General features: G+C 37.8%; 1 protein-coding gene and 1 long non-coding RNA gene across 3 annotated transcripts; one reads left to right on the top strand and one right to left on the bottom strand.

The window, feature by feature from the left end:
- Window positions 1–5423: 5423 nt before the first annotated feature.
- Window positions 5424–8250, bottom strand: LOC113340249. Of its 2 annotated transcripts, none has more exons than XM_026585458.1 (7): window positions 7643–8250; window positions 7328–7442; window positions 7113–7203; window positions 6740–6869; window positions 6549–6618; window positions 6005–6050; window positions 5424–5907 (listed from the first exon to the last, which is right to left on the bottom strand). In XM_026585458.1, the coding sequence occupies exons 2-7, from the start codon at window positions 7421–7423 to the stop codon at window positions 5843–5845; spliced, it is 498 nt and encodes a 165-aa protein (XP_026441243.1). In that variant the 5' UTR covers window positions 7424–7442; window positions 7643–8250; the 3' UTR covers window positions 5424–5842. The 2 variants fall into 2 exon arrangements, with proteins under 2 accessions (XP_026441243.1, XP_026441244.1); XM_026585459.1 differs by having other exon boundaries at window positions 6740–6860.
- Window positions 8251–9946: 1696 nt separating this feature from the next.
- On the top strand, window positions 9947–10969 carry LOC113339938. The gene is made up of 2 exons (XR_003355192.1): window positions 9947–10111; window positions 10653–10969. It is a non-coding gene; the product is annotated as an uncharacterized LOC113339938 (long non-coding RNA).
- The last annotated feature ends 9816 nt before the right edge of the window (window positions 10970–20785 follow it).

Raw genomic sequence — 20785 nt, 5'->3', positions numbered from 1 at the left:
GCATGTTATTGCAAAGCTTCTTTATAATCTTTGATCCTATCTTCAAACGCTTCTCGTGTCATTGATTCATCATCAATGTAAGTTTCTTTTTCTTGAGTTAACTGGATTTTACAATTTTTACTTCTCTTTTCTTAAATCACCCACTACTACTACAATTCTTGATACTGTTCTGATTTTCTTTTTCTGCTATTGCTGTTCTAGAGGTTATCCTTGAGATTTCTTAGTTCATTGGTATTCCCATACTATGGTTTTTCTCTTTTAGTCAAATACCGCCAAAAGCACTCAAAAAACCCTTAGCAGAATTTATAGAAGAATTTAAGAAGAAATGATTCAAACTTTCATTTCCTGATGGTTATGCATCCACTATCGCCTTATATTATGAATAGATTACGAGGGAGGATTAGAGCACGAACATAGTCATCGTCACCCTGGGAAAATTACAAGCAGCTGGCTTACCCATTCCTCTATATGATCCAAACAACTTTTTATTATACGAAGTTCTCTCTCGCATGGATCTACAACAAGGAATTTCTCAATCGTGTGGTAATTCCATTCACATCCTTCGCAATTTTATGCTTGCATAGCAGGTAAAGGATGCTCCATTCTTCCCGAGTTGGCTGCTACTGTTAGAAGTATAAGTCTTTATTCACTTCAGTAACTATGTCTTTTTATATTTTACCTTAATAAAATGTGTGTTAGGAGTGTTAGTAATATATTTATCCTTGAGTCACTAGGGTTTGGTCTTATCTCTTACTTGAGTTGTTCCTATAAGTAGAACAACATGTTTTGTTTCCAAAAATAATCAATTGAAACTGTTTTACCTTTATTACAAATTCTGTCATGGAAAGTGAGAAACCATAGCCGTTTCTCCGATCCTTCCGACCTGAAATAAAATCAAATATCATCTTAATATCAAATCTGCAATCATTATCCTATTTTGCTTTCTAAAATTATCTCAACTTTGAAATCTCATCATGTTCAAGGAATGAAATTGGAAATCAAAATCACGGCTCACCAGTATTACTTTGTAGATGACTAAATCTGCTCAACTTCGTCTTCCGCGTGATTTCAACAATTAAAACCTACAGATTCCTTACCATACAAAACCTCCTTTCTAAACCTAAAACTTGAAATCTCTTCTTCACAAATTTCTCTGAAACTTCCAAACCTAATAGTCTCTAATATCCATTACTTTCATTTGCTAAACCCTCAACAATGATTCTTCCTCACCAATTTCTATTCTTTGAAACCCCATTTTCAATTGAATATCAGATCTAAAAAAAAATAAAAATAAAATCGAAGAAATCCTTATATTTGACCTTGCAAGTTAAGTCTTCCGCTGCAGAGATCTTGCTTAAACATATATTGGGTCTGAAATTTTTCACAAGAAGAATCAATTCAAATAATCTTTGGTGTTTCAGGTGAATCTTATATGTCTATCTTTGATATTACTAAGGATTGAATGGAAGATTGTTGATTTTCTTGTTACAGCTGTTTCTCAAATCAAGTTTCATGTCAAAGTGATAAATCAATCTCTCTTGCAACTGTTTTCAACAATATACATCAGATGGAACGTAATTTGGATGGACAGAAACTAAGAAGCAGTGGCTGAAATTGAGAAGATTTTGGAGGTGTGAGAGTAAAATATCAACTCAACACGTGACGCAAGATCTAGACGGGAGCACCATATAATACTACAAGCAACTACACATTAATACTGCCTTTTGTAATCCTTACCCTATCTAGTCATTATCTAGTAAGACCTAAGGGAAGGAATGTAATTCCATGTATAACCCCCCCCCCCCCCCCCCCCCCCCCCCCCCCCATATAAGAGAAGCATATATAGGTTAAAAGGGGTTCTTCCTTGTTCTTCATTCTGGTTGCGAGCTAGACTCTAGCTCCGCCTCTTCTCCCATGGATGGAGTTTCTAGTCCCATGAGGAACTCCATTCATGGATCTCTGTGTATCACCACTAATAATAGTGACAAAAAGTGGATGTAGGTATTTTATTGTCCGAACCGCTATACTTGTGTTAATCTTTACTTTTTTGCACTTTCTCTTTTATGTATGATTTTCAATGATTTATGTTCATTAGATCTTGTTGGATGTAGTAATCATATTTTATGCAACTACATTTTGGCGCTAGAAACAGGGGGGATGAAGATATAATCTACCTCCCTAATAACAACTCTATATTGTTCTCATAATCTCCATGAGAGAAGTGGATTTCATACCACTGTGTAGAATTCTGTCAAAGTTCATGAGTAGATCTCGGACTCAATACGATCTACATGATCAGTGGAGTTCTGAAGACCCTCATACTCAACATATCTACACCATTTTAATTGATTTTCTTTGAATTTTCTATTTCTTTTAAGATCTCCCGTATCTTCCTCAAGATGCTCAAGAGAGTTGAGGATCGCGGTGAAAATGAGGTTTAAGACACTTCGGCACTTAAGCGATCTTCTCCATGAAAGGCCTGGGAAGAATCTCTAGTAGATTTCATTGCTAAAAGGGCAACTTGGTAATTTTTATCCTCTTTTCAGAGATTTCTAAGACATCAGGCGATGTCAAGTTTCTAGATCTACAAGTTTCTAGACATCAGGCGATGTCAAGTTTCTAGACATCAGGCGATGTCAAGTTTCACCTGGTGGCAGAAAAGGTGCAGTTGCAGTGGATACTAGTGATCACGGATTCACGATGCTAAGAACAATTTTGGGTTGGAGTGGAGTATCTAAAATATGCAGTTCAAGTCATCCTGAAGATGTAAGTGGATGGTTGAGAAACGGATAGATGGTACCAATAATGGATGGGGTAGTGGTTTGTGAGGTTCTCAGTTCTCAATAATAGATGCTGAGCTTGGTGTGAGTTGGTTGTGCTGCAGGTGTTACGCATCTAAACAAATATTGTTGCATACCTTGTTATGCAGTCCCGAAAATGGTTGCATAACACATTATGCAGTTATTATTGTAGGTGGATGACAAGTTATGCAACCTTTTTTCTCCATAACTTGTTATACAGTACAGAGAATAGTTGCGTAACACGTTATGCAACTACTTTTTGTTAGTATTGAAACCAAAAAAAGGCTAAATAACATGTTATGCACTTATAATAATATCTGCATAACATGTTATATATGCAGTCACTAAAATGGATGCATAACCTGTTATGCATCCGAAAATATGACTGCATAATGCATCGAGAAAATTGTTGCACAATCTTTTATGCATGAGAAAATAGATGGATGACCTGATATGCATCCGTAAATATGCATGCATACTGCATTATGTATCAAGTTTTTTTATGTACGCACTAAATTCAACCAAAACAATGGTTGCATAACTTGTTATAGATGCATAACTTTGTTATCCAAATGCATAATTTTTTATTAGTGGATAAAATGGTTGCATAATTCGTTATGCGTCTGCAGAACGTGTTATGCATCGTTACGTATCAAGTTTTCGAAAATTTTACATAAAATGATGATCACCTCCGATTTTTTCGTGAAAAACAAAAATTTGATATTCTTGTTTGTACTCGTTGGATAGCTCTCTTAAAAAGATTTCCAACGATACAAAATTTGTAAAATTTCAAGGCGCGTATTTTTAAATATGTTATATCCAAGTTGCATTGTCAATTATACCCCTTATGCATAGCCCGTCACGCGGATGCATAATCAGTCATGCAGACATTTTTAATAATTTCATATAATTAAGGGTGTCACGGAACTAAAAATTAATTGTGGGGCCTGACAATGAGAATATTTTTTTTGGGCATGCGTCTAATTTTCCCAATAGATATATTCGATCAAGATTACTAGCCCACGCCTCAAATAAAAATTCACCCCTGGTCCGTCCCTGCAGCACCCCAACATAGCGCCTTACACTCGTCTACCGGGTCGTCCTCCAACTTGATCACCAAAACCAAAACCGAAGCTCTTTTTCCAGTAGCAAGTACCAGGTAGAGCAGGGATATTATCTCGTAGATATTGTATCCCCAAGAGTGCGGCGAAGTTTTTACACGGACTGCCAGCGGGCCGAGATGCAACTTACGCGAAGGTAAGAATAATCCTTGACACATTCCGTGTCTCGTTCGTTTTCGGTACAGAGGGTGTAGTAACCCATCACTTCCATGGGATTACGTATTCGCGACCACTTAGGTGGTGAAATCACATACTCCATGTCCCGGCTACAGGGATACGGGATGATTCTCCTTCACGATCCTGCGAGCTACAGAGCTACATGGGAGGCCCCCCTTCATAATTCTTCTATGGCGGTTTACATGTTCGCGGTTTGCAGAGTCCTGCTAAGAGAGAAAACTTCCAACATATATTCAAAAGTAAAAAAGGGTCTAGTCACGTTCCCCATGTACATATCTCTTTCACATGTGTCGCTGCCTTCCATACTGCTCTGTCGAGCGCCAACTATCTATCCAAGCCTCGGTCCTTCAGGTCCTGTTTAATCAGTTCATCCCAGGTTAATTTCGATCGTCCTTATCGCTTCATTCTACCTTCGGCCCGACCGACGCATCCTAAACGGACCGGGGCATCGGGCGATCTTCGTTGGAGATGTCCGAACCAACACAACCGATGCTACGTGAGGATCTTCTCCATCGGTGTTACCCCAAACTTCCCATGGATAAACTCATTTTGGATCTTGTCATGTTTTGTAAGTCCACATGCCCATCTTAGCATCGTCATCTCCGCCACATCTAACTTTATGATGTATGAGTTTTTTGTCGCCTAACACTCCGCCCCGTATAGAAGTGTGTGTCGAATCGCCGTCCAACTTGGTCACCATCCCTTCATTAATGTCCTTATACATACTAATATTTCCAACTCTCTTTTCTCCTTATTTTATGCTTATCAAAGTCATGTTTTCTCTGCAATTTGGTCACAAAAAAAATATCATCACTCGGTTTGTGCATTCTACATATCACAAAAAAAATATCATCACTTTTGCTTTGGATAGAAACATGCACCCTTAAAAATCAGTCACCACCTTCAGTACTAAACTAAATATATTCTTAAACTGATAGTGAAGTGAGATTTAAAAACCTTTTGGCAATTCGTAAACAAAAAAGATGATAATCCAATTTAATGTTGGGTTGGTATGATCGGAAGGACAAGTAATTGGGGTTTCGGAAAATAAAATAAAATGATATGACAGCACAAGGGGGAACCCCCTATCAGCTACTCTCCTGTAAATATATATTTTACAAGATACTTGCTTGCACCACGCATTACAACTTATTTAGTTCTGGTCTGCCTGCGCTGGATCACATGTTTTAAATTTCTTCAAGACCGACCACTAGAGCCTGCCGATCTAAGTCAGTAATATTTTTTCAAGGAAACAGAAATTAGAGCAGATTTGGGAGAAGAAAAGAAGTACGTTTAGTATTCATGACTGGAAAATGGGATTTAGTTGAAAACAAAAATGGTTGAACAACAAAATTACTTAGAAGAATAGGTATGCGACATGTTGCAGAACAAAAGAAACATACTGATACATTGAGTGTTTACAGAAAAATGCACACTGTAACAACCAAGACTTATTAGGCGGCCCGAATGCCACCGCAATATCTAAATTCACCTCAAAAAAGTCTAACCACCAGCAGCACAAGATGAAGACAGTAAAACCAACAGTTCATCCAGATACGGCACCAGACTGCTTATCACCCCATCTTCTGCAACAACTCTATAACTGAAGTACAGGATGAATCCATACAATGTAAGACCTAGCTTTCACCTTGGCAAACTATTTATACTGTATTTTTGGTATACCGCGGTCACTATTTAAACGTGTATGTGTATCATTGCTAAAAATATCATTTGGATGACCCGCTAGTAGATTGTTGTAGGTTCGGACCAGGTATTAACGAAAATTTTGTTCAAGTCTTTCCTGAGTCCTGTATAATTAGAGAAAACATGGAAATCAGTTGGTTTAGATTGCATAAATGTAAGTGTTTGTGTAATTTGAAATCCGCGTTATGAAAGGAGACTCACTTCTGCTACTTCCTTTAGACTGTTTGCCATCCCAAGTAAACCCATGCTGAAGAAAAAGGAATCTGTAAGTTTTACTGTCTAAACATATGCATAAGCATTATTCGATGACTAATAGCATGATTGATTCGACATTCTAGAAACGACAAAAAGATTGTTGGGGCAAATTTGATTAAGAGTAAATACTGTACACTGTCCTAGTGTGAGGGGCTTCAGCCAAGGGACCAAGCCAATTACAGTATATGGTAGGTGCAAGTGACTCAAGTGAAGCTTTAGGAGCCTAATCGCGAGGCTCCAGGTAAATTTCACCAAAATTCTAATTGACAGCATTAGCTGCAGTCTTTGCATTTGGTAAATTAAGCTTACTGCTCTTCTCAAACTCCAACAATAGAAAAACTAGTGGCAAAACATAGTGAAGTATCCATTCCCATGCCAACATTAAAAAACGCGAGCGTGCTACTAAATACAGCAAATTGACCAAATTGTTGAACCATATAAAGCAAGCTGATAACAACATTGGTCATAGGTGTGATTTAGAGATGCTTACTTTTCCAAAAAAATTGAGGCATCTTTTGTTGTTTAATGGGACATCTACTTCCACAAAATATACGTCATCACTGTTGATAAGAATTCAGATACATGAAACGATTAAACGCTGACAGCACCATCATATTTTTTTGTGTTCAACTCTTCAGTAAATATGTCGGTATAAATGAGCACTAGATAGATAAAACTTACATCTTGTCAGCCTTTTCCACTATTGTCTGGATAAGCATATCACCAATTTCAGGCAATCCCAAATCTTCGTTAAATATCCCAGTTATGTAGCAAATCGTTTCTCTACCTCCTCCATGAATACCTGCAGTAACTGGAAAAATCCTTCAATTTCAATATGAAGAACTGAGGAAGTTTAATGATGATGATGAAGAAGAAGAAGAAGAAGGAGAAGAAGAAGAAGAAGAAGAAGAAGAAGTAGAAGAAGAAGAAGAAGAAGAAGAAGCAGAAGAAGAAGAAGCAGAAGAAGAAGAAGAAGAAGCAGAAGAAGAAGAAGAAGAAGAAGAAGAAGAAGAAGAAGAAGAAGAAGAAGAAGAAGAAGAAGAAGATTACTTACTTAAACCCAAAATTTGATTGCTAGGGGATACAGCAACAAGAGCGTAATCAGGGTTACGCAGTATCTCATCCAATAAAGATCCATAAGTACTCTACATAAAACATTAAATTTTTTTTATCAGTTTGATCATCCAATCCATAATAATGGTTCTTAAATATAAGAAATGGTTCTAAAATATCGAATTGGTTCGAATAAATATAAAAAACGGTTCTTACGTCTCGCAAAGTTGTAGCTATCTGACGATTGTTTGCCATCAGTATATGGTTCATAGCAAGAAGATCATTGAAGCACATTTTCCGAATGCTTGCCATAATTCTCTACAGTCTTTAACTTTTTTAGAAAGATTGCAAGAAATGAATTACAGTGTCAGTATGTGCAAGAGATCAAGAACCCCATTTCAATTTCTACCAGAAAAGTACCAAGAACTCAAAAGAATATTGAAGGGTCTCAATATGTGCAACAATTACAGTGCCTTTCAATTTCAACCAGAAAAAAAAGTACCAAGAACTTTAGGAGGAAAAGGGACTTACCAGAAATTTGAGAGAAGGATTTCAGAAGAATCAAAACAGAAAGATCAAAACCAAGAACTCACAAGGGTCAGTATGCACACGAAACCAAGAATGAATTACAGTGTCTGTCTAGTTCAACATTAAAAGTAGGTCTGAATGAATGAATGGATGAATTTGATTAAGAATTCTTCTTCTGTAAGTGTATTGTGAATTAGACTAGAGATTTCTGTTGGAAGAAGAAGAAGCAGAAGAAAAAGGGTTGTGATAGTTGAGAAGGGTTTCCGTTTGTAACAACAAGTAAAGCAAAGTGGGGGTTGATTGAGGGAGGGATATGCAGGTTTTATAGAGTTTGAAGTATTAGGGGGCAATAGCCCTTCGATTTTTAAGGGACGACCACCAATTGCACTGCAAACCTCAGAAAAAATGGAAACAGCAGCAGCAGCTTCTCTTGCCAAAGATTCGTTTTTATCACCCTCCTAGATTCCACCAAGTTTGCTTCTTTCTCATTGGCGTTGGTTGCCATTTCGCTTAATTTTGACGGGTTATTCTCAGATTTGTTCAATTGTATCATTGATTTGGTTTTCTGAAAGGTTTTTATCTCTTGCCCTAAATTCACAGCTTCATCTTCAATTTGGGGATTCTTTATGTTTTACAAGGGCTGGAATCGGGACTATCTTGGATGTTCTAACCGGGCCTGGGCCTAGTTTGATATTGATTTTTGTTTTTTTTTGATGAATAAAGAAGAACGATTTTCTGGGCACTACTCAAAAAACGGGGGACTACTCTCAAGTTTTTAGGTGGATATTGGTAGTAATTTTCAGTCACCCCTTACCTGTATTTTTTTTTAAATATATCTATTTTATCCTTGATGATAAACTTAGTTAGTGTGATGATTGATTAGTGTTAGTGTAATGATTAATAACTGATTTGTGAGTTATATTAGTGGGATTGTTTTGTTATAAAATTATTATTGAGAGATAAGAAGAAGAAGAAGAAGAAGAAGGAAATATGAAGAAGAAGAAGAAGGAAATATGAAGAAGAAGACGAGTGAACCCACAAAAATCTTTTTTGAGTTTAGTAATTATGATTTGAGTGATTCATGTGATGATACCTCATCCTCAGAATCAGAACCCCCTTCACCTCATAGTGTATTTTTCAATACTTCTAATGATCCGGAAATGAGTTATTTGTTAGAAGACGAAAGATTTTTGCCCAAAAACAATAGTTTGACATTCGCATTTAAGATATTATTTAACAGTTCATTTTAAACATGCTTTGTGAGATATGATCAAATATATTAGTTGCAATTTATGCAAAGGGAGATATAACATATTGGTGACATTTTGGTTTGTAATCTATGAGTTTTTTTTATATTGATTAGATTATAACTTGTTATGATTATTGCTTATGTATTATGATAAATCTCAATCATAGAAGTGGAGACTTCTAAATCTAGCAGGTTGATGTAATTGGATTACATCGAACCGGTCAGTTAGTTCTGTTCATTGTATATCATCTAATTGAATGGATCTAAGTTACTACTTTACATAAGTTCTTAATCCTGATAATGTGTATATACCTTACGTGTATTTCCGGCTATCTTGTCTTACCAAGCAGTGAGGTCATTAATTTGGATTCAATATCAGGGTAAGATGGATGGTTGTGAGTGCGCAGTAAGAATATACATATATTCAATATGGTATCCGCCTCGGATGTGTATTCCCTTCGATTATTGTGCGGGAATTATTATTCTAGACTGGCCAGTGGTCATTTAAATTGTTTAAGTGATTATTAGACTAATAATAAGAACAACACATCAAGGACCAAAATATAAATTCTGCATAGGAGCTGATATGTCATTGTTACACGCCTATGAGAATTTATGAATACCGATATTAGTGGAGGGACTTACAGTAAGAAAGTAGAGGAAGGGTTTTACTTTTATTAAAACATGTAATTTTAGAGTGTTTGTCAATTACAAGTCTTTGGTGTAGTGACTTGTAATTTCTTAATCGTATTTGGAATTGTGTGAGACACAAGGAATTCTATACGGTTAAGGAAAGCTAAAATTGCTTGTAGCCCAAGAGACCTAATTGTATTTGGAGAAGGTTTTTGAGAACAAGAAGGATAGCTCCTTATATGAAAACTATATAAGGGGAGCAAGCTAGAAGAGTTGGGACACCGAAAAAGCTTATAATAGCCACGCCTTCTTGTTCTCCCATCCTTATACAATTAAGTATTTTGCGTGAAAGCCCAGAACCAAATCACGTGTCTTTTTCCTTTACAGTAATAGACTTCGTTACTAACAAAGAAAGAAACAAAGCTACAGCAAGTTTCTTAGTTCTTCCGTGTTCACACAGAGATTTGGTGTTGGAGCTGTTGTTTTCCCTTCCGTTCACGACAGAGATCGTTGGTGTTTGGAGACAAAGCTTAAAGTGAGAAATTCATCTTTGGAGCTTGGTATGTTTGGATTTGGATTAGCGATTTAAGGTACACAAATCCTTAATTCCCTTATGCTATTATTAACATCAAATGAAACTTAATGTTGGGTTTTGGTAGAAAATTTTAAAAACTCAATTTCCGCTGTGTTTTTTGATCGATTCCTAACAATGGCATCAAGACCTAGGTTTAGATGTTAATAATTACAGTTTTATTAATCATGATAGAGTTTATGATGGGTTTTAAAAATTAGGGCTTTTCAATTTATGAATTTGGATGAATTTATTGAACTCTAGATTTATCAATTTGAGAAATTTGGTGTTAAAATTTATGATTGATATGGTTAGCTAAGAGATGGGTACTTGCTGAATTTTGTATGTGATACAAATTTAACTATGTCTTTTGGTTTGCCAATATGTATGCACTAGAAAAATAATCTCCATGATGGTTTAGTATGGGTACTTTTCTAATTCACATGAGACGTTTGAATTAGTGGTTAAAAGATCTGTTTTCAAATTATTTGAAATTCATAGTTAGTATAAGATGATAATGGAGTTACTGTTGTAATAAAAATCCATAAATAATTTGTTAGGTCCAATACGTTTTGGCCAAGAGCCGTCCAGCCTGGTGAAAACGAAAACCCCGATGGCGTAACTGAGATCATCCGATATCTTGAAGGTGTAAGTCCTGTGACAATACGAGTCGTCTCATTTAGGTAAAATTCCAAGGCGATAGATGGGATCACCCGATCTCATGAAAACTTAATTCCGGTGGAAAAAGACATCGCCCAATCTCGTGCAGGCATGACCCTATAGGTGATGTGATTTCAAATTGAGTTGTAGTAAAAAGTTCGTTGAGACTTGTGAAAGCAAAGATTTTAGATTTAATGAAATTTAAAAACAAACAAAACTTAATTCAAGATTATTAGGAATAACCAAGACACTGATTCCATTATCACACATGAATAAATTATGGAAAATAATCCAAAACTCTAATTATCTTTTAAGTCCCTTGTTTCTTAATTCACAATTAATCAAACATATTCTCAAATATTAATTGTATTCCCCAAGCATAGACTATCAATTGATTAAACAAAGTATAATCTGTCAAATTGAATCACAAGTAATTAATAAAATTATGTAAACATTTAAAAACTCTGCAAGAGCAGTGATTGGGTGAATTATAATTAAAAATTAGAGAAAATGAAATAGTTACCCATTATTCATGCGTAAATAGCTTACTCATTGCATTGGTTGTGGGAGAATTAGCTCATCACCATGTTGAAAACACACTCAAAATTCATTTTTATTGCTCAAAGGGTGTTTACAAAGATGAAATGGAGAAAAATTATTAAAAACCGGGTTTGCAACAGTTATAAGTGTTACAAACTGAAAAGAACGATAGAACAATACTGTCGTTGATTCTCGACCCTCGCCCGTGTGTCGTTTCCACTGTTGAGAAACGACTGCTGTTGCGCGCGTAATGTTCTTGGTGTTCTTCACAGCAGCAGAAATGGTGATTCTTCTGCAACTCGACTTTCACAGCTCTGTAATCTCCCCCAAACTCTCAATAACCCCTCTCTGTGATCCCAGAAGCCTATATATAACAAATCTGACCGAGAATACATCCTCATAACTCCAAATAATTCCGGCTGTAAAGGAAAATTGTTCTCGAGAATAATTTCCTTTTTTTCTTCCCTGCATGCGGTAACTTTTGTTGATTCTCCTTATTTACCTTCTGCGTGCTCCAATTTAGAGCTAAACTTCCTAAAACATGAGCAGTACACGTCCCAAACTTGTTGTAACTCATATAGAACCCGTGAAGAACTCGTGTCCTCTGTTTGCTTCAATCCAACGATGCAACCCAACTTAGTCGAAACAACACACCATACCACCCCTGTTAAATCGTAACAGGATGATTACAACTCACTAGGGTGATTAAGTCTCGCCAAATCTCCCGGAAATTCTTCATTGATACTCTCGGAAAAAATATGCAGCTCTGTTTTCTTTACCACGGATTATCTAGCCAATTTTAGCCAAATCCAAAGCCCATGACATCCCTGTCTATCTGAACTGAGCCCATCCAACAAACATCAGCCATTGAATCTCATGAAATCACGTACAAAAGGTTAATCCTGCTTCTGCCAGTTGCATGCAATGCTTTCCCGCCAAAACTATTTTTTTGAAATGAAGAAGAAAGTGCCCCTTAACCAAATCCGTGGGTGCCGAATAACCAATGGGGTGTAAACAGTGGAGAAGTTGCCCCTTATTCAAAACTGGGGTCATTTAGCAATTGCCCTCCAAGGGTCCGAATAACACTTTTTGAACAACTTTTTCCACACAAGTGTATTTCTCCAAAAACACCTACACAAACATAAAAACACCATAATAAGTACAAAATTAAGCATTAGCAATAGAGACACTGAGGACAATTCAAACGCAAAAATCTGTCTGTCAGTAGGTTACAAAGATAACCCAATCTGGTGAAGGAAAACTTCCAACGGAGAAAGAGATCATCCGATCTCGTGGAGGCATGGACCCAATGGAGAAAGAGATCATCCGATCTCGTGAAGGAGTAATCTTAAGGGTTAAAGAGATCATCCGATCTCATGAAGGCACGATCCTACCGACGAATGAAATCATCTGATTTCATGAAGTACCATGTTTCTGATGGCATAAGAGATCATCCGATCTCGTGAAGGTAGGATACCAAAGGTGATAGAATAAATCATCTGATTTGGTGATGACAAAACAAGTCATCTCCTGAAGTTCAAATATTAACGGCGAAGAGAGATCCGCCGATCTCGTGCAGGCATGATCATGTGTGTTACAAAGATAATCCTATAGCGTGCAGAAAAAACTTCAATGGAGAAAGAGATCATCTGATCTCGTGAAGGCATGATAACGGAGAAAGAGTCTCTTGAATATGTAAGCCCTATGAAAAAAACGAGTAATCTCATTCTCCAAAATTCCCAATGGCGTTAAGACGAACTCAGCTCGTGCTGAAAATTGAGAAACAATGGCGAGAGAGATCATCCGATCTCGTGAAGCCATGCACCAAAGGGATAAAGAGTTTCCTGGAGGCATGATCCCCATGACGAAACGAGTAACCTCGTGAAGGAAAATCCCAATGGTGAAAGAGAGCATCCGATCTCGTGAAGGCATGAACCTAACGGCGAAAGAGATCACCCGATCTCCTGGAAGCATAAGCCCTATGAAAAGCAATACCATGAGGGAAAAAGAAGTTATTCTATCTCGTGGAGGAAAAGCCTTGATGGACCAATCCAATCTTGTTAAGAAGAAGTCCCAAATGGAATAGTTGATTGGGACTCGGCACCAATCACTATTGTTGCAAATTAAAAGTTTGTCAACAGAAGACGTTAAACCACTCCCTGGACGATAAAACTAAACCTCCTAATGGAGTCACGAAAAAGCAATCGCCATTATTGCTATCCTGATGTGCCGAATAGGGAAATAAAACCCCAAATCACAGAGGTCTAAACGATGCACGATGCCAACGGTGGAGAAAAATCAGTCCGATGAAATAATTTAATGCACGGAAAGGACATGTCCAACCCCATGCAAACAAAATCTCAGATAGAAAATATGAGTTTTGTCTTTAGAAATAACAGCCCTAGAGGAACAAGCTTCCGGAGGTTGCAATCCATGATGACTAATGGTGAAAGGAGAACTCGCCCACCAGATGACCAACTTTCTCTACCTTGACGAGCCAAATAACTGATTTGGTTAACCTCATCGGAGGAACAATAACTCGTGCTGTGAATAGAGGAACGAGATATTCCAATTGTGCATACACTTACGAAGTGACTATAATGATATATGACAGTAAAATTTCACCGCCAAGACGAGATAGTCGACTGGAGTTGATCACTATCACTGTAGTTCCTAGACGAACGCAGCTTCATGAATCTCAGATCGAACGAACCAATCCGAGGAGAATCGGGCTCACCAGCCATACCGCCCAGATCCTTACGAGATAACTCGAGAAGGACAATTCATTACGATATCCCATAACGATGCTAAATGATGATATGGCCTGAAAAGTCTCAATAATACAATTACCACTGCCATCGTGATATGAAGAACAGGGAAGTACAACCCCAAAACGCAGAGGTGTTAATGATGTATGACTTCATTAACTGCCTAATGATGCAATAAAAGGTGAAAGGAAATGATGTGTACATCACATAAAAGGAAGCTGATAATATCATACTCCCTTTAGACGACAACTTTCCCAACTTAACTGCCTAATGATGCAATCGGGATGTATACAGAATATTATGTATATTTCCTAATAATTTCAAGAAGTAACAATCCCCGGAGGACAAGTTAAAATATTTGGTAATTCCGTTTCTTGTTCCATTCATAGAAATGCCGTAGATATTTATACATGACTCAAACTTGGAGAGCAAACCTTCCTAAGTCACGAATTTGAGACTTTCCTTAAGGGTCTCAAATCCGTGACTGATATGAACAATACTTTCCTAATATACTACGACACTTTCCTAATATATCACTTACCTTATCGGTCTCAAAACCGTGACTTACATGGACAATACTCTCCTAATATATTACGACGCTTTCAAATCCGTGACTTACATGGACAATACTTTCCATAGACTGACCACTACGGTCTTGGAAAGTATTACGGTATTATTATATCACTTTCCTTAATACCCCCCCTCAAGACGGAGCATGCAGGTCACAAATGCCCATCTTGGACAAAAGACCTTGAAACTGAACTCGGCCTAATGATTTTGTGAAGATATCCGCCAACTGCAACTCCGTAGGCGTATAAGAGGGAGAAATAATTTTCTGTACTATCGCATCCCTGATGAGATGACAATCCACCTCTATATGTTTAGTTCTTTCGTGAAAACGGGATTCTGAGCAATATACAATGCCGACTGACTATCACAAAGAAGACTCATTCCCTGTGTATGACAAACTCCCAAATCACCTAGTAATTGCTTCAACCACTTCAATTCACAAGTAGCTGCAACCATAGATCTGTATCCTGCTTCAGCTGAACTCCGAGAAACTGTGTACTGATTTTTGGTCTTCCAAGACACTGGTGAATCTCCAAGAAGTAGTGGTCAGTCTACGGTATTATTAAGGAAAGTGATATAATAATACCGTAATACTTTCCAAGACCGTAGTGGTCAGTCTATGGAAAGTATTGTCCATGTAAGTCACGGATTTGAAAGCGTCGTAATATATTAGGAAAGTATTGTCCATGTAAGTCACGGGTTTGAGACCGATAAGGTAAGTGATATATTAGGAAAGTGTCGTAGTATATTAGGAAAGTATTGTTCATATCAGTCACGGATTTGAGACCCTTAAGGAAAGTCTCAAATTCGTGACTTAGGAAGGTTTGCTCTCCAAGTTTGAGTCATGTATAAATATCTACGGCATTTCTATGAATGGAACAAGAAAGGGATTTACCAAATATTTTAACATGGCATCACGAGCCAGTTGAAAAACCCTAAAAAAAAAAAAAGAAAAGAAAATCGTTGAGAATGGGTGGTGATGGAGAATCAAGCAAAGATAAGAATATAAAATATGATACGCAGAGGAAGAATCCAGTATATCACCTAGGATCAAGTGATGGTCCAGGTATTATTATCACACCGGTTGTTCTAAAAGGACATAACTATGATGAATGGGCTAGAGCCATAAGAAGATCATTAATAGCTAAGAGGAAGTTTGGTTTCATTGATGGAACAATCCAAGAACCTACAGAAAGTGAACAGTTGGAAGAATGGGTTGCAATTCAGTCAATGCTTGTCTCCTGGATCAGCAACACATTGGAGCCATCACTCAGATCGAGTTTGGGAGACTATGATAATGCCAACTTGTTGTGGAACCACTTGAAGAGACTGTTTTGTGTTGTAAGTGGAACACGGACATGCCAGCTAAAGACATCTTTAAGTGAGTGTAAACAAAAGAAAACAGAAAGTGTGGCTGCTTATTTTGGAAGATTGAATAAGATATGGGATGAGATGATCACATATATGAAGGTACCAACGTGTAAGTGTGGCAAGTGCGAGTGTGATATTGCTACACAGGTTAGTACTTTGAGAGAAGAAGATTTACTACATTATTTCTTGATTGGACTAGATGCTGTCTATGGTTCCTTGCGTGAACAATTGTTGGCAAGAGATCCACTGCCTTCGATAGATGTAACATATCAAACAATGACAAACTCGGAACGTCTCAGAATAGGAGATGTAACTACCACGACAGAAGTTCATGACAATGTGATGGCGTTCAAGGTACAATCTGATCAACGTACTCTCAGTAACACATATGATCCTAACAAATATTGCAAGCATTGTAGCAGACAAGGACACTCGGATGAAGGTTGTTTTCAGCTTATTGGATACCCTGAATGGTGGGGAGATAAACCTAGAAGTGGAAAAGGATATGGTCGAGGTGGAAGAACCGGTGGTAGAGGTCGTGGTGGATTTGCGAATGGAAGAGGAGGTAGAGGAAAAGGAATGGGCAATCAGGTTCGAGCACATAGTCTAAATATATCAGAGACAAAGCAGTCAAATGGTACATATTCCTCAGACGGCTCAGATTTGATGGGAGTGACCGCAACACAACTCAGACAGGTGCTTGAGTTTTTGAATGCAAAGAAAAATACGCCCCAGCTTCAAGGTAAGCAAACTAAACCGAATTGGATTATTGACACGGGAGCTACAAATCATGTCACGTGTAGAAGAGATGACATGATTGATGTGAAAGATATTGTGAAGTGTACTGTTGGCCTCCCAGATGGAAAATATGCACAATCTGAGAAAATAGGGACTATTATTCTGCAGGGCGGTCTGAGACTTGATAATGTGCTTTATGTGCCTCAAATAACTTGTAACCTAATTTCAGTCACACAACTTATTGATGAGTTAGTATGTACGGTACAATGTACTAACAGTTTATGTCTTATACATGACCGGTTGACGAGGAAGGTGATTGGAATGGGTGAACGACAAGGTGGACTATATATTTTCTGTGGTGTGCCTCATGTTGAAGTTATGGAAGTCAGTGGAGAATCATACGAGCTGTGACATCGACGAATATGACATCCATCAGACAAAGTATTGCAAAGGTTGTCGGGTGTGAGTAGATTAAAGAAGCATAATGAAGTTTGTGACATTTGTCCAAGAGCGAAACAACATAGGAGTAGCTTTGCTAGTAGTCTCAGTAAATCCAGTTGTATTTTTGAGTTGATTCATATAGATTTATGGGGTCCTTATAGGGCTACATCGTCTTGTGGAGCACAGTATTTTTTAACAATAGTAGATGATTTTTCAAGAGGTGTGTGAATTCATTTGCTTCAAAATAAAACTGCAGTTGAACGAACGTTTCTTGATTTTATTGCTCTTGTGAAACTACAATTTGATAAAGATATCAAAATTATTATAAGTGATAATGGTACCGAGTTTAATTCATTGCGTGGATATTTTAAGACTAATGGGATAGTTTTTGAAACATCGTGTGTTGGAACTTCGCAACAAAATGGAAGAGTGGAGAGAAAGCATCAACATATATTGAATGTGGCAAGGGCCTTGAGATTTCAAGCCAACTTGCCAATACGGTTTTGGGGAGAATGCGCATTGACAGCTGCGTATTTGATTAATCGTACTCCTACACCTATTCTGGAAAATAAAACGCCATATGAAATATTGTTTGGAAAGCAACCTCCGTATAATCAGTTGAAGGTGTTTGGATGCCTGTGTTATGTGCATGATCAAAGTAATAAAGGGGATAAATTTGCAAGTAGAGGAAGGAGGTGTGTTTTTCTTGGTTATCCGTTTGGTAAAAAGGCATGGCAAGTATATGACTTGGATGAAAGAAAATTTCTAGTGTCAAGAGACGTCCAGTTTTGTGAGAATAGTTTCCCATATAAGAATGAAACATCTGTGTCGCAGCAGACAAAATTTTCGACTCGCACCGAGACTGATCAGCCTGGTCATTCTATTGAGACCGAGGTGACTGGTGTCTCAGCTGAGACTGATCAGTTGAGTCCAGCGTTTGACTGGAGTGATGATGAAGATGTAACAACGACAGAAGGAGAAAGTGTGGCAGTACCATGCGTAACAGCGAAAGTAGGAGACGCTGTAGGTATACCAGGCGTAACTGCGACAACAGGAGAAGGTGTAGCAGTACAAGATGTAACAGCGACAAAAGGAGAAAGTGTAGCAGTTCAAGAGAGATCTGCTGAGCTTGTGAGTCCGGGCAATGATGTTGCAGTAGAAGGTGATATGGGTAAAGGAAAGCGTACGAATATTCCATCGAGTAGGCTTAAGGGATTTGTGACGCACACCATTCGAGAAAATAGTCCATCTCATCGTCATTCATCAAAATCATCCTCCTCAGGTACGCCGTATCCTTTGACATATTATGTTAGTTGTGATAAATTTTCTACACCGTATAACAAATTTCTTGCAGCTATAACTGCGGGTTCTGCACCTCGCAACTTTAAAGCAGCAATGAAACATCCAGGATGGCAGAAAGCAATGGAAGAAGAAATACGAGCACTAGAAGAACAAGGTACCTAGGATTTGCAAAAACTGCCGGAGGGCAAGAAAGCACTAGGAAGTAAATTGTTAAGGATCGAGCAAGAAAGAGGAGAGCATAAACGCGCGGAAACAATAGACTACATTGATAATAATTTGGTGTCTTAACTTTCATGGCTCAACGGCCTATTTATATTGTTCACAAACTTGACGACCACTCAAGGCACTTCCCTAACTAAGATCAAACTGTAAACATAGACACTTTCCTAATATAACTCTCACAACTTAAGGTGTGTATCTCCTAAATATAGATTCTCCTATATTATTTCCTATTACCCTCCCTCAAGATGGAGCATGGAGATCACGAATGCCCATCTTGGACAAAAGAAACTTAACTTTGGCTTTCTTCTTCCTTTTTTTTCAACGCTTTTGCGAAAAAAAATATCTTCAGATCGTAGTTTTAAGGACATTACGGTCCCAATCATAGTTTAAGGACATTTCGGTCCCCTTCGTAGTTTAAGGACATTACGGTCCCATCTTTGGAAGTTTAAGGACATTACGGTCCTATCTTCGTGGTTTAGGGACATTTCGATCCTCTTCGTAGTTTAAGGACGTTTCGGTCCCCTTCGGAAGTTTAAGGACATTACGGTCCCAATGGTAGTTTTAGAACATACCGGTTCCATCGTAGTTTAGGGACATTTCGGTCCTAATGGTAGTTTTAGAACATACCGGTTCCATCTTAGTTTAGGGACATTTCGGTCCTATCTTCGGAATACTTCTTATACTCCTGGTTTCTTCGTACAATACTTCTTGTACTCTTTAGACAACTCATAGGATTTTAACCTACTATTGTTGTTCTTTCTCTCATCACCTCTTGATGATCGATTCTCTTTCTTCACAACATTGTTGTATTTCTTTTTTTTTCTTCTTTGTTCCAGTTACGCTTGTTAGAGTCGAAACTTTCACACTTCTTTGTTCTTCAAGATTCTCTCACAATCTTTCTCTTGTTATGCTTCTGCCACAAGCAATAACTATCACAAAGTCTGCCACACTTTGTAGGATTTCCAAGTTTCTCTCACAAACTCTTCAACCACACTTATTGTGCAACGCCTCCATCACAAAGTCTCAGTTACTGTCACAAAATGTGACCTTTTCTTCTGTCACGCTTCTGTAACTACTGTGACATCCTTCCGTCACGTTTTCTTCATATGTAACAATTTTCCTCCAAGTGTTATTGTTATTTGTAACATTTTTTTTCTTTTTTTTCACGGACTTGGAGTACAGAACCTCCTCACCCTCTCTAATCCTTTCTTCAGTCAGCATCATACCCATACTAACCCTTTCTTCTGTCGGCAACAACCAACAACCTCCTTCAGCTTAACATGAACCAAGCTACCGTAATCCCAAAGATTTATCAATTGTTCACGGCAGCAACCTTGTTTAATGTACATCGCCTTCCTTTACAATCTTGACTACCTCATTCATCTCCTGGCATTCTAAATCTCGACCCCATAAGCTTTGTTTATTCTCTTGCTTTCCTTGTTCCGCGGTGATTTTGAACATACCACCAACACAAGTTCAAACGCACCGAGTATCTCCCTGTTTTGATCATCCTTGCTTGCCCGCTGAACACTTTAAACTTGTACCAAAACTCCCGTGTCATCCTTAGCTTCTCAACTTCGAGAGTATGTCTTAATCCAATTCTTCGTACGGGCTCACGAGCTCACAACAAACCAGCTGCAAGTCCACCTTCTATCACTGACACAATGACCGACAGCAGTATACGTTTCTTTTAGCGAAAACAGCATCAACAATCAAGATATCTTGCTTGAGAATAATACTGCCCAAACTTTCACAAATTCAACCAACAGCTCCGTTTCCTTGTTTGTCTCAACTTCTAAATCCAACCACCACAACGGGCTAATCGTTAAGAAAATTTTAAACCACTTATTCCTCCTTGTTTTGTAATTACAAAACTCTTAAAAGCTTCCTTATTTTATCATCAATTCTTCTGGGTTTCAAACTTCTCAACAAAGTTTCCCTTTTGTATTCTTTCATTGTCTAAACAAAACCATGTTATGGATTTCGAGCAGACCTTTTGATCCTAGGTGAATATTTTCCAGCATCATGCACACGTATTGTTCAACCAACATAGCCGCAGCAACACTTGCACCTTCTTAACA

Source organism: Papaver somniferum, unplaced genomic scaffold (assembly GCF_003573695.1).
Source record: "Papaver somniferum cultivar HN1 unplaced genomic scaffold, ASM357369v1 unplaced-scaffold_21, whole genome shotgun sequence".
Taxonomy (NCBI): Eukaryota; Viridiplantae; Streptophyta; class Magnoliopsida; order Ranunculales; family Papaveraceae; genus Papaver; species Papaver somniferum.
The sequence above is the reverse complement of the archived record's forward strand: the minus strand, read 5'-3'. Positions and strand labels throughout refer to the sequence as shown.